At 38.1% G+C, this 17,688-nt stretch overlaps 1 protein-coding gene across 5 annotated transcripts in view; it reads right to left on the bottom strand.

Annotated features, from left to right (window-relative positions):
• LOC121385309 (cAMP-regulated phosphoprotein 21-like) overlaps nt 1–17,688 on the bottom strand; it is a 68,213-nt gene that overhangs the window by 21,233 nt on the left and 29,292 nt on the right. For 4 of the 5 annotated variants that reach the window (XM_041515937.1, XM_041515936.1, XM_041515938.1 and 1 more), the window contains exons 7-12: nt 16,265–16,405; nt 13,736–13,832; nt 13,029–13,136; nt 9,138–9,172; nt 8,600–8,778; nt 3,399–3,533 (exon numbers count right to left, since the gene is read on the bottom strand). In XM_041515937.1, the coding sequence (XP_041371871.1) occupies nt 3,399–3,533; nt 8,600–8,778; nt 9,138–9,172; nt 13,029–13,136; nt 13,736–13,832; nt 16,265–16,405 (695 nt within the window). The remainder of the gene's footprint in view (nt 1–3,398; nt 3,534–8,599; nt 8,779–9,137; nt 9,173–13,028; nt 13,137–13,735; nt 13,833–16,264; nt 16,406–17,688) is intronic. The other variant, XM_041515935.1, reaches the window with a different exon arrangement.

The following is a 17,688-nucleotide window of genomic DNA, read 5'->3' as shown; positions in this document are numbered from 1 at the left end:
TAATATGTAACCTGATGATATATGACAGTGATATGTAACCTGATGATACGTGACAGTAATATGTAACCTGATATGACAGTAATATGTAACCTGATGATATGTGACAGTAATATGTAACCTGATATGACAGTAATATGTAACCTGATGATACGTGACTAATATGTAACCTGATATGACAGTAATATGTAACCTGATTATATGTGACAGTAATATGTAACCTGATATGTGATAGTAATATGTAACCTGATGATATGATATTAATACGTAACCTGATGATATGACAGTAATATGTAACCTGATGATATATGACTGATATGTAACCTGATAATACGTGACAGTAATATGTAACCTGATGATACGTGACAGTAATATGTAACCTGATATGTGATAGTAATATGTAACCTGATGATATGACAGTAATACGTAACCTGATGATATGACAGTAATATGTAACCTGATGATATATGACTGATATGTAACCTGATAATATGTGACAGTAATATGTAACCTGATGATACGTGACAGTAATATGTAACCTGATGGGTGGCAGTAATATGTAACCTGATGATATGACAGTAATATCTAAACCTGATGATACGTGACAGTAATATGTAACCTGATGATACGTGACAGTAATATGTAACCTGATGATACATGACAGTAATATGTAACCTGATTATATACTCTTCAAAAAAAGAAACGCAAAAGGGTACAAATGGGTTATAACTCCGATTTTATGTTTCCTACCGGTTCATGCTTTGTGAATATAAGGTCATTGCATGTCCCAAACACATTCCCATGGTTACATTCGATAAAACGCAGCTACTGTACAATAAAGTTCCAAAATGTGAATATTCGCAAAAACGCAGCCACGTGCAAACCATGTCACCACTGCACGTGCGTTGTCTGCACGTGCAACATGAACACCGACAGTATAAAAGTGCAGGGTGTTCGCTTGCCTGGCCTCTGTATCTGGCCGACAGTTGACAATCCAGGACATGCCACGTCTCAGTGAACCGCAGAGAAACAATGCCATCGGCCGACTAGACGCAGGCGAATCCAGAACGGCCGTTGCCAGGGCATTCCATGTGTCCCAAAGCACCATCTCCAGACTGTGGGACCGTTACCAGCAACATGGATCAACACGTGACCTCCCTAGATCCGGTCCACCACGGGTCACTACCCCCGGGCAGGACCGCTACATCCGGGTACGCCACCTTCGGGAACGATTGACTACTGCCACCTCCACAGCCGCAGCAATACCAGGTTTGCGCAGGATATCCGACCAGACCGTACGGAACCGCCTACGTGAGGTAGGAATTCGTGCCAGACGTCCAGTTCGAGGTGTCATCTTAACACCACAACACTGTCGACTCCGACTGCAGTGGTGCCAGATTCATCGACAATGGCCTCAACTGCGATGGAGACAGGTGTGGTTCAGTGACGAGTCCCGATTTCTGCTCCGACGTCATGATGGAAGATGTCGCGTGTATAGGCGTCGTGGTGAATGTTATGCGGCAAACTGCGTGCAGGAAGTGGACAGATTCGGCAGGGGTAGTGTCATGGTGTGGGCAGCCATCTCACACACTGGCAGAACTGATCTGGTCCACGTGCAGGGCAACCTGAATGCACAGGGCTACATTGACCAGATCCTCCGGCCACACATCGTTCCAGTTATGGCCAACGCCAACGCAGTGTTCCAACATGACAACGCCAGGCCTCACACAGCACGTCTCACAACGGCTTTCCTACAGAACAACAACATTAATGTCCTTCCTTGGCCATCGATATCACCGGATTTGAACCCAATTGAGCATCTATGGGACGAGTTGGACCGACGCCTCCGACAGCGACAACCACAGCCCCAGACCCTGCCCGAGCTGGCAGCAGTCTTGCAGGCCGAGTGGGCCACCATCCCCCGGGACGTCATCCGTACTCTGGTTGCTTCAATGGGCAGGCGGTGCCAGGCAGTTGTCAACACACGCGGAGGCCACACCCGGTATTGACTCCAGATGACCTTGACCTTGGTGGTGTGTCCTATCACTTACTCACAATGGACTAGAGTGAATTGTGAACAATCCTGCAACATTTGGTAATTATCGGACTCACCATTCAATAATTAAATCAATTCTCCAAATGTTACGACAATGTGGTTTTGCGTTTCTTCTTTTGAAGAGTATATATGACAGTAATATGTAACCTGATGATACGTGACAGTAATATGTAACCTGATGATATGACAGTGATATGTAACCTGATGATAGGTGACAGTAATATGTAACATGATAATATGACAGTATCATCAGGTTACATAACGCTTGGGCAATATAAAAATCCTGACACTCGTTTCGTAAAATCAGTATGACTCGCACGCAAGTGAAATAATTTCATTATCTATATTATTGTTGTTGCTTTCTTTATAAATAACAAGATTCAACTCAAAATGTTTCAGCCACAACTAGAAGACGACGACGAAATGACGTCATATTTCAAATGCAGTCTGAGCTAGGACTGGAGAAGCTACATCATGTTATGATGTCGCTTCCCAAAATTACGTCATTACACTTGTTATTACATGTGTGATTCGTATGATTATTATTAACTCGCTTATGTTGAACCATATGAATAATAAAGTGATACATTTACCTGATGATATGTAATACAGTGATATGTTTAACTGATATGTAATACAGTGATGTTTACCTGATGATATGTAATACAGTGATATGTTTACCTGATATGTAATACAGTGTTATGTTTACCTGATATGTAATACAGTGTTATGTTTACCTGATATGTAATAGTGATGTTTACCTGATATGTAATACAGTGATATGTTTACCTGATATGTAATACAGTGATGTGTAATAAAGTGTTGTTTACCTGATATGTAATAGTGATGTTTACCTGATATGTAATACAGTGATATGTAATAAAGTGATGTTTACCTGATATGTAATAGTGATATGTTTACCTGATATGTAATACAGTGATATGTTTACCTGATATGTAATACAGTGATATGTTTACCTGATATGTAATACAGTGATGTTTACATGATGATATGTAATACAGTGATCTGTTTACCTGATGATATGTAATACAGTGATGTTTACCTGATGATATGTAATACAGTGATGTTTACCTGATGATATGTAATAGTGATCTGTTTACCTGATATGTAATACAGTGATGTTTACCTGATATGTAATAAAGTGATGTTTACCTGATGATATGTAATACAGTGATGTTTACCTGATGATATGTAATACAGTGATGTTTACCTGATGATATGTAATACAGTGATGTTTACCTGATGATATGTAATAAAGTGATGTTTACCTGATATATAATACAGTGATATGCTTACATGATATGTAATACAGTGATCTGTTTACCTGATGATATGGGCGACGCCACTGGGCCGACTGAGTTGCTGCGTGACAGTGATGACTGGTCAGACTGACACGGACTAGTTGGAACCGGAAATGGGCGGATTGGTGGACTCTCAAAGCTGCCACTGCTAATCGAATCTATAGAAGATTTGAAAAGAAGGAAATGTTTTTGTGAATTGCTATAAATGGACTTAGTAAGAAACGTCAGACAAGCTTAATTCTAAATATATGTCCTGCATCAAGTCATGAAATTTATCTTATTTTATTATAGGTTAGGGTGTGCTCAAGGCATTGTTGATCGTTAGCAAACTTTACATGTTATGAACATGTGCTGAAGTGCATATTTGCAGGGAAAAAGTCGCAATACCAATCCAGTTTACATTATTAATATGTTTAACATAAACCATAAATATTTAACATAAACCATAAATGTTTTACACAAAATCTGAATTCTCAGAAACCTGCTATGGTTTAATACTTTTGTAAATTTGGCCCATGGTAATTGTGACACTACACCAAGAAGAAATTCTCTGCCACCATATAGGCTAGTCCTGATTGGCAGCAACTCTTAGCAATAAAACAAGCATTCTTAATACACTATTTACAGAGCTGAACTACTTTCTGTATCTCCAAAGTTAAAGGGCTTCGTAACTGTGAAAAATTAGTAGATCGCCATGAAAAAGAAGAAGAAATGTTTTATTTAATGATGCACTAAACACATTTTATTTACGGTTATATGGCATCAGACATATGGCTAAGGACCACACAGATATTGAGAGAGGAAACCTGCTGTCGCCACTTCATGGGCTACTCTTTTCGATTAGCAGCAAGGGATCTTTTATATGCACCATCCCACAGACAAGGTAGTACATACCACGGCCTTTGACATACCAGTCGTGATGCACTGGCTAGAACGAGAAATAGCCCAATGGGCCGATGGGGATCGATCCCACACCGACCGTGCATTGAGCGAGCGCCTTACCACTGGGCTACGTCCCGCCCCCTAAATCGCCATGAAAGTCAAACTTGATTCGTAACAGTACATGATAAAGGTACACACAAAATATCTTGAAGTATTATGAAAATAAAAATTCGGAAAACAAATTTTCAAGGACCATAATTCTGACAAATGAGTAAATCATCATAGAAGTCAAACTTGATCTGTAACAGTACGTAATACAGCCATACACAAAATGTCAGCTCATTATCTTCAGACATTGCGATAAAAAAGTTCAGAATTTGTTTTGTTCATGTCTGCTAAGTTCAAAGGCCATAACTGTCAAAAAAGGGTAAAATGTCAGGAAAGTCAAACCTGATCTGTATCATACATGATATAAACTTATACAGACAGGACGGATACCAAACCTGATCTGTATCATACATGATATAAACTTATACAGACAGGACGGATACCAAACCTGATCTGTATCATACATGATATAAACTTATACAGACAGGACGGATACCAAACCTGATCTGTATCATACATGATATAAACTTATACAGACAGGACGGATACCAAACCTGATCTGTATCATACATGATATAAACTTATACAGACAGGACGGATACCAAACCTGATCTGTATCATACATGATATAAACTTATACAGACAGGACGGATACCAAACCTGATCTGTATCATACATGATATAAACTTATACAGACAGGACGGATACCAAACCTGATCTGTATCATACATGATATAAAGTTATACACAAAACTGCAGCTCAATATCTTGAAGCATTGTGGAAAAAAAGTCCAGAAAACTGTATGTGGGACAGACGGACAGACAGACAGACAGGACGGATACCAAACCTGATCTGTATCATACATGATATAAAGTTATACACAAAACTGCAGCTCAATATCTTGAAGCATTGTGGAAAAAAAGTCCAGAAAACTGTATGTGGGACAGACGGACAGACAGACAGACAGGACGGATACCAAACCTGATCTGTATCATACATGATATAAACTTATACACAAAACTGCAGCTCAATATCTTGAAGCATTGTGGAAAAAAAGTCCAGAAAACTGTATGTGGGACAGACGGACAGACAGACAGACAGGACGGATACCAAACCTGATCTGTATCATACATGATATAAAGTTATACACAAACTGCAGCTCAATATCTTGAAGCATTGTGGAAAAAAAGTCCAGAAAACTGTATGTGGGACAGACGGACAGACAGACAGACAGGACGGATACCAAACCTGATCTGTATCATACATGATATAAAGTTATACACAAAACTGCAGCTCAATATCTTGAAGCATTGTGGAAAAAAAGTCCAGAAAACTGTATGTGGGACAGACGGACAGACAGACAGACAGGACGGATACCAAACCTGATCTGTATCATACATGATATAAAGTTATACACAAAACTGCAGCTCAATATCTTGAAGCATTGTGGAAAAAAAGTCCAGAAAACTGTATGTGGGACAGACGGACAGACAGACAGACAGGACGGATACCAAACCTGATCTGTATCATACATGATATAAACTTATACACAAAACTGCAGCTCAATATCTTGAAGCATTGTGGAAAAAAAGTCCAGAAAACTGTATGTGGGACAGACGGACAGACAGACAGACAGGACGGATACCAAACCTGATCTGTATCATACATGATATAAAGTTATACACAAAACTGCAGCTCAATATCTTGAAGCATTGTGGAAAAAAAGTCCAGAAAACTGTATGTGGGACAGACGGACAGACAGACAGACAGGACGGATACCAAACCTGATCTGTATCATACATGATATAAAGTTATACACAAAACTGCAGCTCAATATCTTGAAGCATTGTGGAAAAAAAGTCCAGAAAACTGTATGTGGGACAGACGGACAGACAGACAGACAGGACGGATACCAAACCTGATCTGTATCATACATGATATAAAGTTATACACAAAACTGCAGCTCAATATCTTGAAGCATTGTGGAAAAAAAGTCCAGAAAACTGTATGTGGGACAGACGGACAGACAGACAGACAGGACGGATACCAAACCTGATCTGTATCATACATGATATAAAGTTATACACAAAACTGCAGCTCAATATCTTGAAGCATTGTGGAAAAAAAGTCCAGAAAACTGTATGTGGGACAGACGGACAGACAGACAGACAGGACGGATACCAAACCTGATCTGTATCATACATGATATAAACTTATACACAAAACTGCAGCTCAATATCTTGAAGCATTGTGGAAAAAAAGTCCAGAAAACTGTATGTGGGACAGACGGACAGACAGACAGACAGGACGGATACCAAACCTGATCTGTATCATACATGATATAAAGTTATACACAAAACTGCAGCTCAATATCTTGAAGCATTGTGGAAAAAAAGTCCAGAAAACTGTATGTGGGACAGACGGACAGACAGACAGACAGGACGGATACCAAACCTGATCTGTATCATACATGATATAAAGTTATACACAAAACTGCAGCTCAATATCTTGAAGCATTGTGGAAAAAAAGTCCAGAAAACTGTATGTGGGACAGACGGACAGACAGACAGACAGGACGGATACCAAACCTGATCTGTATCATACATGATATAAAGTTATACACAAAACTGCAGCTCAATATCTTGAAGCATTGTGGAAAAAAAGTCCAGAAAACTGTATGTGGGACAGACGGACAGACAGACAGACAGGACGGATACCAAACCTGATCTGTATCATACATGATATAAAGTTATACACAAAACTGCAGCTCAATATCTTGAAGCATTGTGGAAAAAAAGTCCAGAAAACTGTATGTGGGACAGACGGACAGACAGACAGACAGGACGGATACCAAACCTGATCTGTATCATACATGATATAAAGTTATACACAAAACTGCAGCTCAATATCTTGAAGCATTGTGGAAAAAAAGTCCAGAAAACTGTATGTGGGACAGACGGACAGACAGACAGACAGGACGGATACCAAACCTGATCTGTATCATACATGATATAAAGTTATACACAAAACTGCAGCTCAATATCTTGAAGCATTGTGGAAAAAAAGTCCAGAAAACTGTATGTGGGACAGACGGACAGACAGACAGACAGGACGGATACCAAACCTGATCTGTATCATACATGATATAAACTTATACACAAAACTGCAGCTCAATATCTTGAAGCATTGTGGAAAAAAAGTCCAGAAAACTGTATGTGGGACAGACGGACAGACAGACAGACAGGACGGATACCAAACCTGATCTGTATCATACATGATATAAAGTTATACACAAAACTGCAGCTCAATATCTTGAAGCATTGTGGAAAAAAAGTCCAGAAAACTGTATGTGGGACAGACGGACAGACAGACAGACAGGACGGATACCAAACCTGATCTGTAGCATACATGATATAAAGTTATACACAAAACTGCAGCTCAATATCTTGAAGCATTGTGGAAAAAAAGTCCAGAAAACTGTATGTGGGACAGACGGACAGACAGACAGACAGGACGGATACCAAACCTGATCTGTATCATACATGATATAAAGTTATACACAAAACTGCAGCTCAATATCTTGAAGCATTGTGGAAAAAAAGTCCAGAAAACTGTATGTGGGACAGACGGACAGACAGACAGACAGGACGGATACCAAACCTGATCTGTATCATACATGATATAAAGTTATACACAAAACTGCAGCTCAATATCTTGAAGCATTGTGGAAAAAAAGTCCAGAAAACTGTATGTGGGACAGACGGACAGACAGACAGACAGGACGGATACCAAACCTGATCTGTAGCATACATGATATAAAGTTATACACAAAACTGCAGCTCAATATCTTGAAGCATTGTGGAAAAAAAGTCCAGAAAACTGTATGTGGGACAGACGGACAGACAGGACGGATACCAAACCTGATATGTAGCATACATGATAAACTTATACACAAACTTTCAACTCAATATCTTCAAACATTGTGAAAAAAATTCCAGAAAACTATATGTGGGACAGACGGACAGACAAACTGATGGACAGAGACAAAACCTATACCTATGTCATGAACGTCAAACCTGATTTCTAGCATACATGATATAAATATATATACACAAAATTTCATATCTTCAAACATTGTGAGAAAAAAAATCCAGAAAAACTATATGTGGGACAGACGGACTGAGACAAAATGTACAGCTGGACGGGAAAGGGACTAAAGAAATACGCCATTTACCAGCTTTCGACAAGCTGCACGTTCCGTGTTGAAGTTTCATCGGTGGTATGGCCGGGCGGCCTCCGTAGCTGTTAGACTTGTGAATCCCTATCCGTGACCGGTTGTTGTCCGACGAACCGTAGCCACTCGAGTCCGTGCTGGGCTGGCGAGATCCTAAATCATCTTTGCTACTGACCAAACTGGGGAAAAAACAGAAAGGAATGTTAGTGTAACGACACGTGAGCATATTTTTAAACTATAGCTATTTGGCAGGGCAGCCCTCTATGTTAACTTTTCTATCTAGGAGCCAGATGGTGTCTACTTCTATTCTTTTTTTTAATATATAGTATGAAATGTTTTAGTCACTAAATAAAAAGAAATATGGCCGCATATGCGACCAAATCAGTCACAATATAAAGGGCTGCAGGGACTATTTTGATTGGCAACAGTTGCTAATCAATTGTGTAGTGATATCTCCGAAATGTGCATAGCAAATCACAATGTGATTCTAAACAAAATATTATCTCATACGACATTTTAACACTCACTCAAGACTCACCTTAATAACGGGCACCCCAGCAATTCCTCGCCCTGCTGAAATAATACAGAAAAACATTTTGTAATTTGTAATTCTGAAAAGACTTCTTTAGAAATTAGAAATCTACCAGTTGTTAATCAAAACAGTTTAGAACAAAAAGGTCTAACAAAATGTGTAAACATGAACTTCACCCTCCATAAAAGTTAAGATGTTTTTTGGTAGGAGTTACAAATTCTAGATTTAGTTTTTCAAGAGGTTCTTGGCTAGATTACCAAATTTAACTTTTTACTATATTTTTATAACCCTTTAACGCTGTTAAGAAAATTACATCTAAAAATAGTTCTTACAAAAAAAAAAAGAGAAAGATATTGGATTGGTAATATTCATTTAATTAAGAATTAACAGCAATAATTTTTTGGTTCATGCAAGTATGAACCGAAAAAACGATGTGCACATTATATGAGCCCGCGTAGCGGGTCATACAAAAGTGTGCACATCATTTTTTCGGTTCATACTTGCATGAAGCAAAAAATAATTGCGGTCAAATCTTATAATTAAATTTATATGCATACTTAAACAATACATAACTGAATTTATTTTGTTTAGCTTTAAATACGCCTGTAGTATTGTTTGTGTAAACTTCATTGATACTTCTGTCGCGTAAGAATGCGAATGTTCATTCACTATCATTTGAATCAGGTGATGTTTTTGTAAATGACGTCATTTCCTCTAGCTGCTGTGCATTTTTACGGATCATTTATTTATATTGGAAGGAATTGTCCTATTCGTGTTTTTGTTTATATTTTATGAAAGTGAACGAAGAGAACATGCCTAACATTTATGCTGTTGGTAGAACCGTTTAATTTTCGCCAACAGCTGTAGAACATCGCTTACAAGTAAGTTACAGAAGTGAAGTTTCCTACATGATTTCTTTGGCCACCGACCGGTCTCATGTCATGATTAGCGAAGAGGTTGGGGTTTTGGGGTGGGTTTTTAAAAAAAATTCAATGTGTATATATCTACATGTCTACTCTGCTATAGCATTTTCCATTAATTTATCGTAAGTGTTTTCTTCAAAATATCTAAATATGATTGCCAGAATAATCCAGCTTGTTGCGCAAAAGTAGTGCGAGTCAGTGGGGGGGGGGGGGGGGGGGTTAGTAGGCGTGTGAATTTTTTCGGTTCATCGAGATATGAATGAAAAAAAGTAAGCACCTCTGGGCCAATCAGATTGCCGTAAAGTGTATAGACGCAAAGAAAATTTAATTATTTGCTTATAATTTAATATGAACAAGCATTTTGAGACTACTGCTAAAGCAATACATGTCCCCTACAAGGCCTAACAAAGTTTCACATCTCCTAAGTTGAAGGGCTATTACTCCGTTGAAAATGGGTCAATCACCATGAAAGTTAAACTTGATCTGTAACAGTACTTGATGAACCTATACACAAAATTTACATCTCCTAAGTTGAAGGGCTATTACTCCGTTAAAAATGGGTCAATCACCATGAAAGTTAAACTTGATCTGTAACAGTACTTGATGAACCTATACACAAAATTTACATCTCCTAAGTTGAAGGGCTATTACTCCGTTAAAAATGGGTCAATCACCATGAAAGTTAAACTTGATCTGTAACAGTACTTGATGAACCTATACACAAAATTTACATCTCCTAAGTTGAAGGGCTATTACTCCGTTAAAAATGGGTAAATCACCATGAAAGTTAAACTTGATCTGTAACAGTACTTGATGAACCTATACACAAAATTTACATCTCCTAAGTTGAAGGGCTATTACTCCGTTAAAAATGGGTAAATCACCATGAAAGTTAAACTTGATCTGTAACAGTACTTGATGAACCTATACACAAAATTTACATCTCCTAAGTTGAAGGGCTATTACTCCGTTAAAAATGGGTAAATCACCATGAAAGTTAAACTTGATCTGTAACAGTACTTGATGAACCTATACACAAAATTTACATCTCCTAAGTTGAAGGGCTATTACTCCGTTAAAAATGGGTAAATCACCATGAAAGTTAAACTTGATCTGTAACAGTACTTGATGAACCTATACACAAAATTTACATCTCCTAAGTTGAAGGGCTATTACTCCGTTAAAAATGGGTAAATCACCATGAAAGTTAAACTTGATCTGTAACAGTACTTGATGAACCTATACACAAAATTACATCTCCTAAGTTGAAGGGCTATTACTCTGTTAAAAATGGGTAAATCACCATGAAAGTTAAACTTGATCTGTAACAGTACTTGATGAACCTATACACAAAATTTACATCTCCTAAGTTGAAGGGCTATTACTCTGTTAAAAATGGGTAAATCACCATGAAAGTTAAACTTGATCTGTAACAGTACTTGATGAACCTATACACAAAATTTACATCTCCTAAGTTGAAGGGCTATTACTCCGTTAAAAATGGGTAAATCACCATGAAAGTTAAACTTGATCTGTAACAGTACTTGATGAACCTATACACAAAATTTACATCTCCTAAGTTGAAGGGCTATTACTCCGTTAAAAATGGGTAAATCACCATGAAAGTTAAACTTGATCTGTAACAGTACTTGATGAACCTATACACAAAATTTACATCTCCTAAGTTGAAGGGCTATTACTCCGTTGAAAATGGGTAAATCACCATGAAAGTTAAACTTGATCTGTAACAGTACTTGATGAACCTATACACAAAATTTACATCTAAGTTGAAGGGCTATTACTCCGTTGAAAGTGGGTAAATCACCATGAAAGTTAAACTTGATCTGTAACAGTACTTGATGAACCTATACACAAAATTTACATCTCCTAAGTTGAAGGGCTATTACTCCGTTAAAAATGGGTCAATCACCATGAAAGTCAAACTTGATCTGTAACAGTACTTGATGAACCTATACACAAAATTCACATCTCCTAAGTTGAAGGGCTATTACTCCGTTGAAAATGGGTAAATCACCATGAAAGTTAAACTTGATCTGTAACAGTACTTGATGAACCTATACACAAAATTTACATCTAAGTTGAAGGGCTATTACTCCGTTGAAAGTGGGTAAATCACCATGAAAGTTAAACTTGATCTGTAACAGTACTTGATGAACCTATACACAAAATTCACATCTCCTAAGTTGAAGGGCTATTACTCCGTTAAAAATGGGTCAATCACCATGAAAGTCAAACTTGATCTGTAACAGTACTTGATGAACCTATACACAAAATTTACATCTCCTAAGTTGAAGGGCTATTACTCCGTTGAAAATGGGTAAATCACCATGAAAGTTAAACTTGATCTGTAACAGTACTTGATGAACCTATACACAAAATTTACATCTCCTAAGTTGAAGGGCTATTACTCCGTTAAAAATGGGTAAATCACCATGAAAGTTAAACTTGATCTGTAACAGTACTTGATGAACCTATACACAAAATTTACACTCAATATCCAAAGGTCTTCTGAAAAAAAAGTCCGGATTTTTTTTTTCCACATCTCCTAAGTTCAAGGACCATAACTCTGTCAAAAATGGGTAAATCATCACGAAAGTCAAACTGTGAAATGATCGGCAATCCAAGTAAACATATTCGTATTAAAGATGTAAATAAAGTGCTACAGAATACAACTCCAATCAACTGACACCGTAACAGGTAGATAGCTTGAACAACCACAAACATGCATCATTCAATTTCTCTTATTTAGAATACACTTTTTCCTTCTTTTTTTTTAACAATTTTGTTTAATATGATGTCTTGTGTTTTAAAAAAAAAAAAAAAATGTGAAAAATTTCAATTCTCTAAAATCGCATTTGTTAAAATAAATAATGGTGAGAGAGGATTAGACTGGTCGTATTTTACGATTCCTAACTTACATTAACGTCATGATTCACAGTAGTGTGCTGCTCACCTCTCCATTTTTAAATATTCTCGCTCTTGTTTCTTCGTAACTCTTCTGTCTTTCTTCGAGGGATTTCGCTCGATTACTTCCAAACAGGTGTTTCTCGCGTCCTTTGCTCTGTTGAAATAAACATTGCTATTGCACAAAACTATAATAATAAGATAATAATTAATAACAATAATAATTTATAATATCCATATATTGTGGGGGTGAACTTTCTTTCTGTATTTTAAACATTGCTTTTAGGATTTTGTTTAAGGCCAGGACTAGTGTTGATATTGTTATTAATATTTTGTCTATACATTTCACATTTATATATTTATTTATAAACATTGGATCTGTTATGTTAAGTTGTTGCATTAAATGTATGATTATGAATTTAAAAAGAAAAACAAAAAATCAGTAACAGTATACCTGGCATGGAGAACTCAACCACTTAAAAACACCCCAAGAAATTTGCTTGAGCACACACCTACACAGACAGCAGAATATTGTGGCGCAATTATTTTTGTGTGCTTAATACACAATGTTACTAGAAAATGAAGTCCTATTTATTTGTTTACTAGTATGTTGATTACAGTGTCAATAACACTTACCCCATTGATCTCATTGATTAACATCTAATTTGCAGTTATTGGTTATATATCGCTTTGAACCAATCGAACAACTTTAGTTAAAATTATATAATTTACAGAAGTGGAAAAGCTTGTACAAACCTCTCTTTCATCCAGACTAGGAGCTTTTCTGGGTAGAATCTTTTTTTTAAGCGGCTGATCCCCTTTAAGAACCTGATCTTCAAAACTAAAGTCAGGGCTGAAACAGAAAGAAAGAAATGTTTTATTTAACGACGCACTCAACACATTTTATTTACGGTTATATGGCATCAGACATATGGTTAAGGACCACACAGATATTGAGAGAGGAAATCCGTTGTCGCCACTTCATGGTCTACTCTTTTCGATTAGCAGCAAGGGATCTTTTATATGCACCATCCCACAGACAGGGTAGTACATACTAACTAACTGATAACAACTGTGCAAGTGGTATGGTGTCACTTGTGTAACAGCAACACAAGGTGGTGCTCGGGCATGAGGGTAACTAACTGATAACAACTGTGCTGGTGGTATGGTGTCACTTGTGTAACAGCAACACGAGGCGGTGCTCTGACATGAGGGTAACTAACTGATAACAACTGTGCTGGTGGTATGGTGTCACTTGTGTAACAGCAACACAAGGCGGTGCTCGGGCATGAGGGTGGCTAACTGATAACAACTGTGCAAGTGGTATGGTGTCACTTGTGTAACAGCAACACAACGGGCATGAGGGTGGCTAACTGATAACAACTGTGCAAGTGGTATGGTGTCACTTGTGTAACAGCAACACAAGGTGGTGCTCGGGCATGAGGGTGGCTAACTGATAACAACTGTGCAAGTGGTATGGTGTCACTTGTGTAACAGCAACACAAGGTGGTGCTCAGGCATGAGGGTGGCTAACTGATAACAACTGTGCAAGTGGTATGGTGTCACTTGTGTAACAGCAACACAAGGTGGTGCTCAGGCATGAGGGTGGCTAACTGATAACAACTGTGCAAGTGGTATGCTGTCACTTGTGTAACAGCAACACAAGGTGGTGCTCAGGCATGAGGGTGGCTAACTGATAACAACTGTGCAAGTGGTATGGTGTCACTTGTGTAACAGCAACACAAGGTGGTGCTCGGGCATGAGGGTGGCTAACTGATAACAACTGTGCAAGTGGTATGGTGTCACTTGTGTAACAGCAACACAAGGTGGTGCTCGGGCATGAGGGTGGCTAACTGATGATAACAACTGTGCAAGTGGTATGGTGTCACTTGTGTAACAGCAACACGAGGTGGTGCTCGGGCATGAGGGTGGCTAACTGATAACAACTGTGCAAGTGGTATGCTGTCACTTGTGTAACAGCAACACAAGGTGGTGCTCGGGCATGAGGGTGGCTAACTGATAACAATTGTGCAAGTGGTATGGTGTCACTTGTGTAACAGCAACACAAGGTGGTGCTCGGGCATGAGGGTGGCTAACTGATAACAACTGTGCAAGTGGTATGCTGTCACTTGTGTAACAGCAACACAAGGTGGTGCTCGGGCATGAGGGTGGCTAACTGATAACAACTGTGCAAGTGGTATGGTGTCACTTGTGTAACAGCAACACGAGGTGGTGCTCGGGCATGAGGGTGGCTAACTGATAACAACTGTGCAAGTGGTATGGTGTCACTTGTGTAACAGCAACACGAGGTGGTGCTCGGGCATGAGGGTGGCTAACTGATAACAACTGTGCAAGTGGTATGGTGTCACTTGTGTAACAGCAACACGAGGTGGTGCTCAGGCATGAGGGTGGCTAACTGAAACATTTCATGGTCACGGTACTTGTCAGTTGAGAGCACTCCCTAAAATTAGTAGTCACATGACCCTCTCGACAGTGTTGTATTTTTCACAGAATACATTCTGACATAGAAATTGTATTGAACAACATGGAGTAATTAATGGTGGTGTGTAACCTTTAACACTTCAAAAAATCATATTCTATGTGTACCTGATCCAAAAATTATTAAACCATTTATAGATTAACAAGCATTCTGAGAGTACTGCTAAAGCAATATATGTCCGGGCCAAACACATTTTTTTATCTCCTAAATGCAAAGACTGTAACTGAGAAATCGGTAAATCTTCATGAATGTTAAACTTAAATCTGCAACAGTATATGATAGAGCTATAAACAAAATTTCATCTCAATGTCTTCAGGCATTGCAAAATAAAAGTGTCCTTTTTTTTTTTTTTTTTTTTACATAGATCTCCTAAATTCAAAGAGGCACAAGTCTGTGAAAAATGGGTAAATCTTCATGAAAGTTAAACTTGATCTATAGCAGACTATGATAAAGCCATACACAAAATTGAGGCATTGCAAATAGAATTGTTGAAAACTAATTTTCATATCTCCCAAGTTTAAGGGCCATAACTCTGTCAAAAAATGGGTAAATCGTCATAAAAGTCAAACTTGATCTGTAACGGTACATGGTAAAGCTATAAATAAAATTTCAGCTCAATATCTCAAGGCATTGTTAAAAAAAAACACATGCAGGGAAAAACTAATGTGGGACAGACGGATGGATGGACAGACAAACAGAGAGACAGAGATGAAACCTATAGTCCCCTCCTGTTGGATCGGTAGGAGACTAATAAATAAATTGGGGACTAATAATCAGAGACTTACATTCTCGTTATTTTAGTTTTGCTCACAATCACAGACTTCCCACTCTGGTCGACATTATGGTCGAGACCAAAGAATGCCGCAACTCGATGTACCAGCATCCGGTCATACGAAGACATCTCATCAAACTGGAAAAACTGATGCCTGCAAAAAAAAATAAAAAAATAGTTACATTTTGCAAGCATTAAAAACATGAAAGGAACATATTGGTTCAATGACACCCCAGTACAGAAGGAAGAAATGTTTTATTAACAGTTATATGGCTATAGACATATGGTTAAGACAACTCGCCACCATTTGTCGTGCTGTTACTTGCTGGTGCAGCTTAATAGAGTCCGGTTTAGGAAATAGTTCCTCATAAAAAAAATACTACAAAATTCTGATATGCTTTTTGAAATCTTTCTTTAATGATTACAGTAGGTTGACCTCTGTAGTATTTAAATAACCCATTGCTTTGATGTAACTTGTTATATGTAGTACTAACTGATAGCAACTGTGCAAGTGGTATGGTGCCACTTGTATAACAGCAACACGAGGTGGTGGTCATTCATAGAGGCCATTAATTGAAAAATTTTGTGGTCAACCTATGTTGAATTTTTACATAGTACTTGTCAGTCAAGAGCACTCCCTAAAATTAGTAGTCACATGACCCTCTAAACAGTGTTGTAATTTTAAAAGAATATATTCTGAAACAGAAATTGTATTGAACTGCATGGAGTAATTAATGGTGGTGTGTAACCTTCAGGACAACACAAATGTGACGGGGAAACCTGCTGCCACCACACAATGGGCTACTCATTTCTGATTAGCAGCAAGGGATCTTTCATATGCACCAGTTATGGATCAGAGGTGCATAAATGAAAAATAATTCACTAGCCTGCCGGACCAGAACCAATTAGTCCGTCAGCCTATAGAATATATTATTGTTCAACATCGTGTAGCAAACGAAAAGAAGACCCAAACCTTGAATGACAAATCAATAAATTTTTTAAATACTCTGGTAAATATTAAGTTTTTCGCATTTCTTTTATATAGATTTACAAAATTAAAGAGACATCCCATCTATTCAGAGCACACCGCGATTCAATACAAAAACAAAATATGTATATAACAAATTAAATTAGTCAGTCAGAAAAATACAGATCGGACTGGTAGTTGCATTTTTTAACTCGTCCGGGTGAGTACTTCCTGCAGCCCTGTGGATCACTGGCTGGAACAAGAAATAGCTCAATGGGTCCACCAACAGGGATCGATCCTAGACAGACTGCACACTCGGTGAGCACTTAACCACTGGGCTACGTCCCAACCCTTTAAACTAAGGCTATTTGGTGTCTAACATACGGCTGTTTTGAAAAAGCTAATTTTCTGTTATGTTTAATTAATAACTAACTTTGCTCTGGGATAAATGTTTTTTTCTTTGCCCCCTC

Source organism: Gigantopelta aegis, chromosome 11 (assembly GCF_016097555.1).
Source record: "Gigantopelta aegis isolate Gae_Host chromosome 11, Gae_host_genome, whole genome shotgun sequence".
NCBI lineage: Eukaryota > Metazoa > Mollusca > Gastropoda > Neomphalida > Peltospiridae > Gigantopelta > Gigantopelta aegis.
Note: the sequence above shows the minus strand (reverse complement) of the source record. Positions and strands in the feature narration are given on the sequence as shown.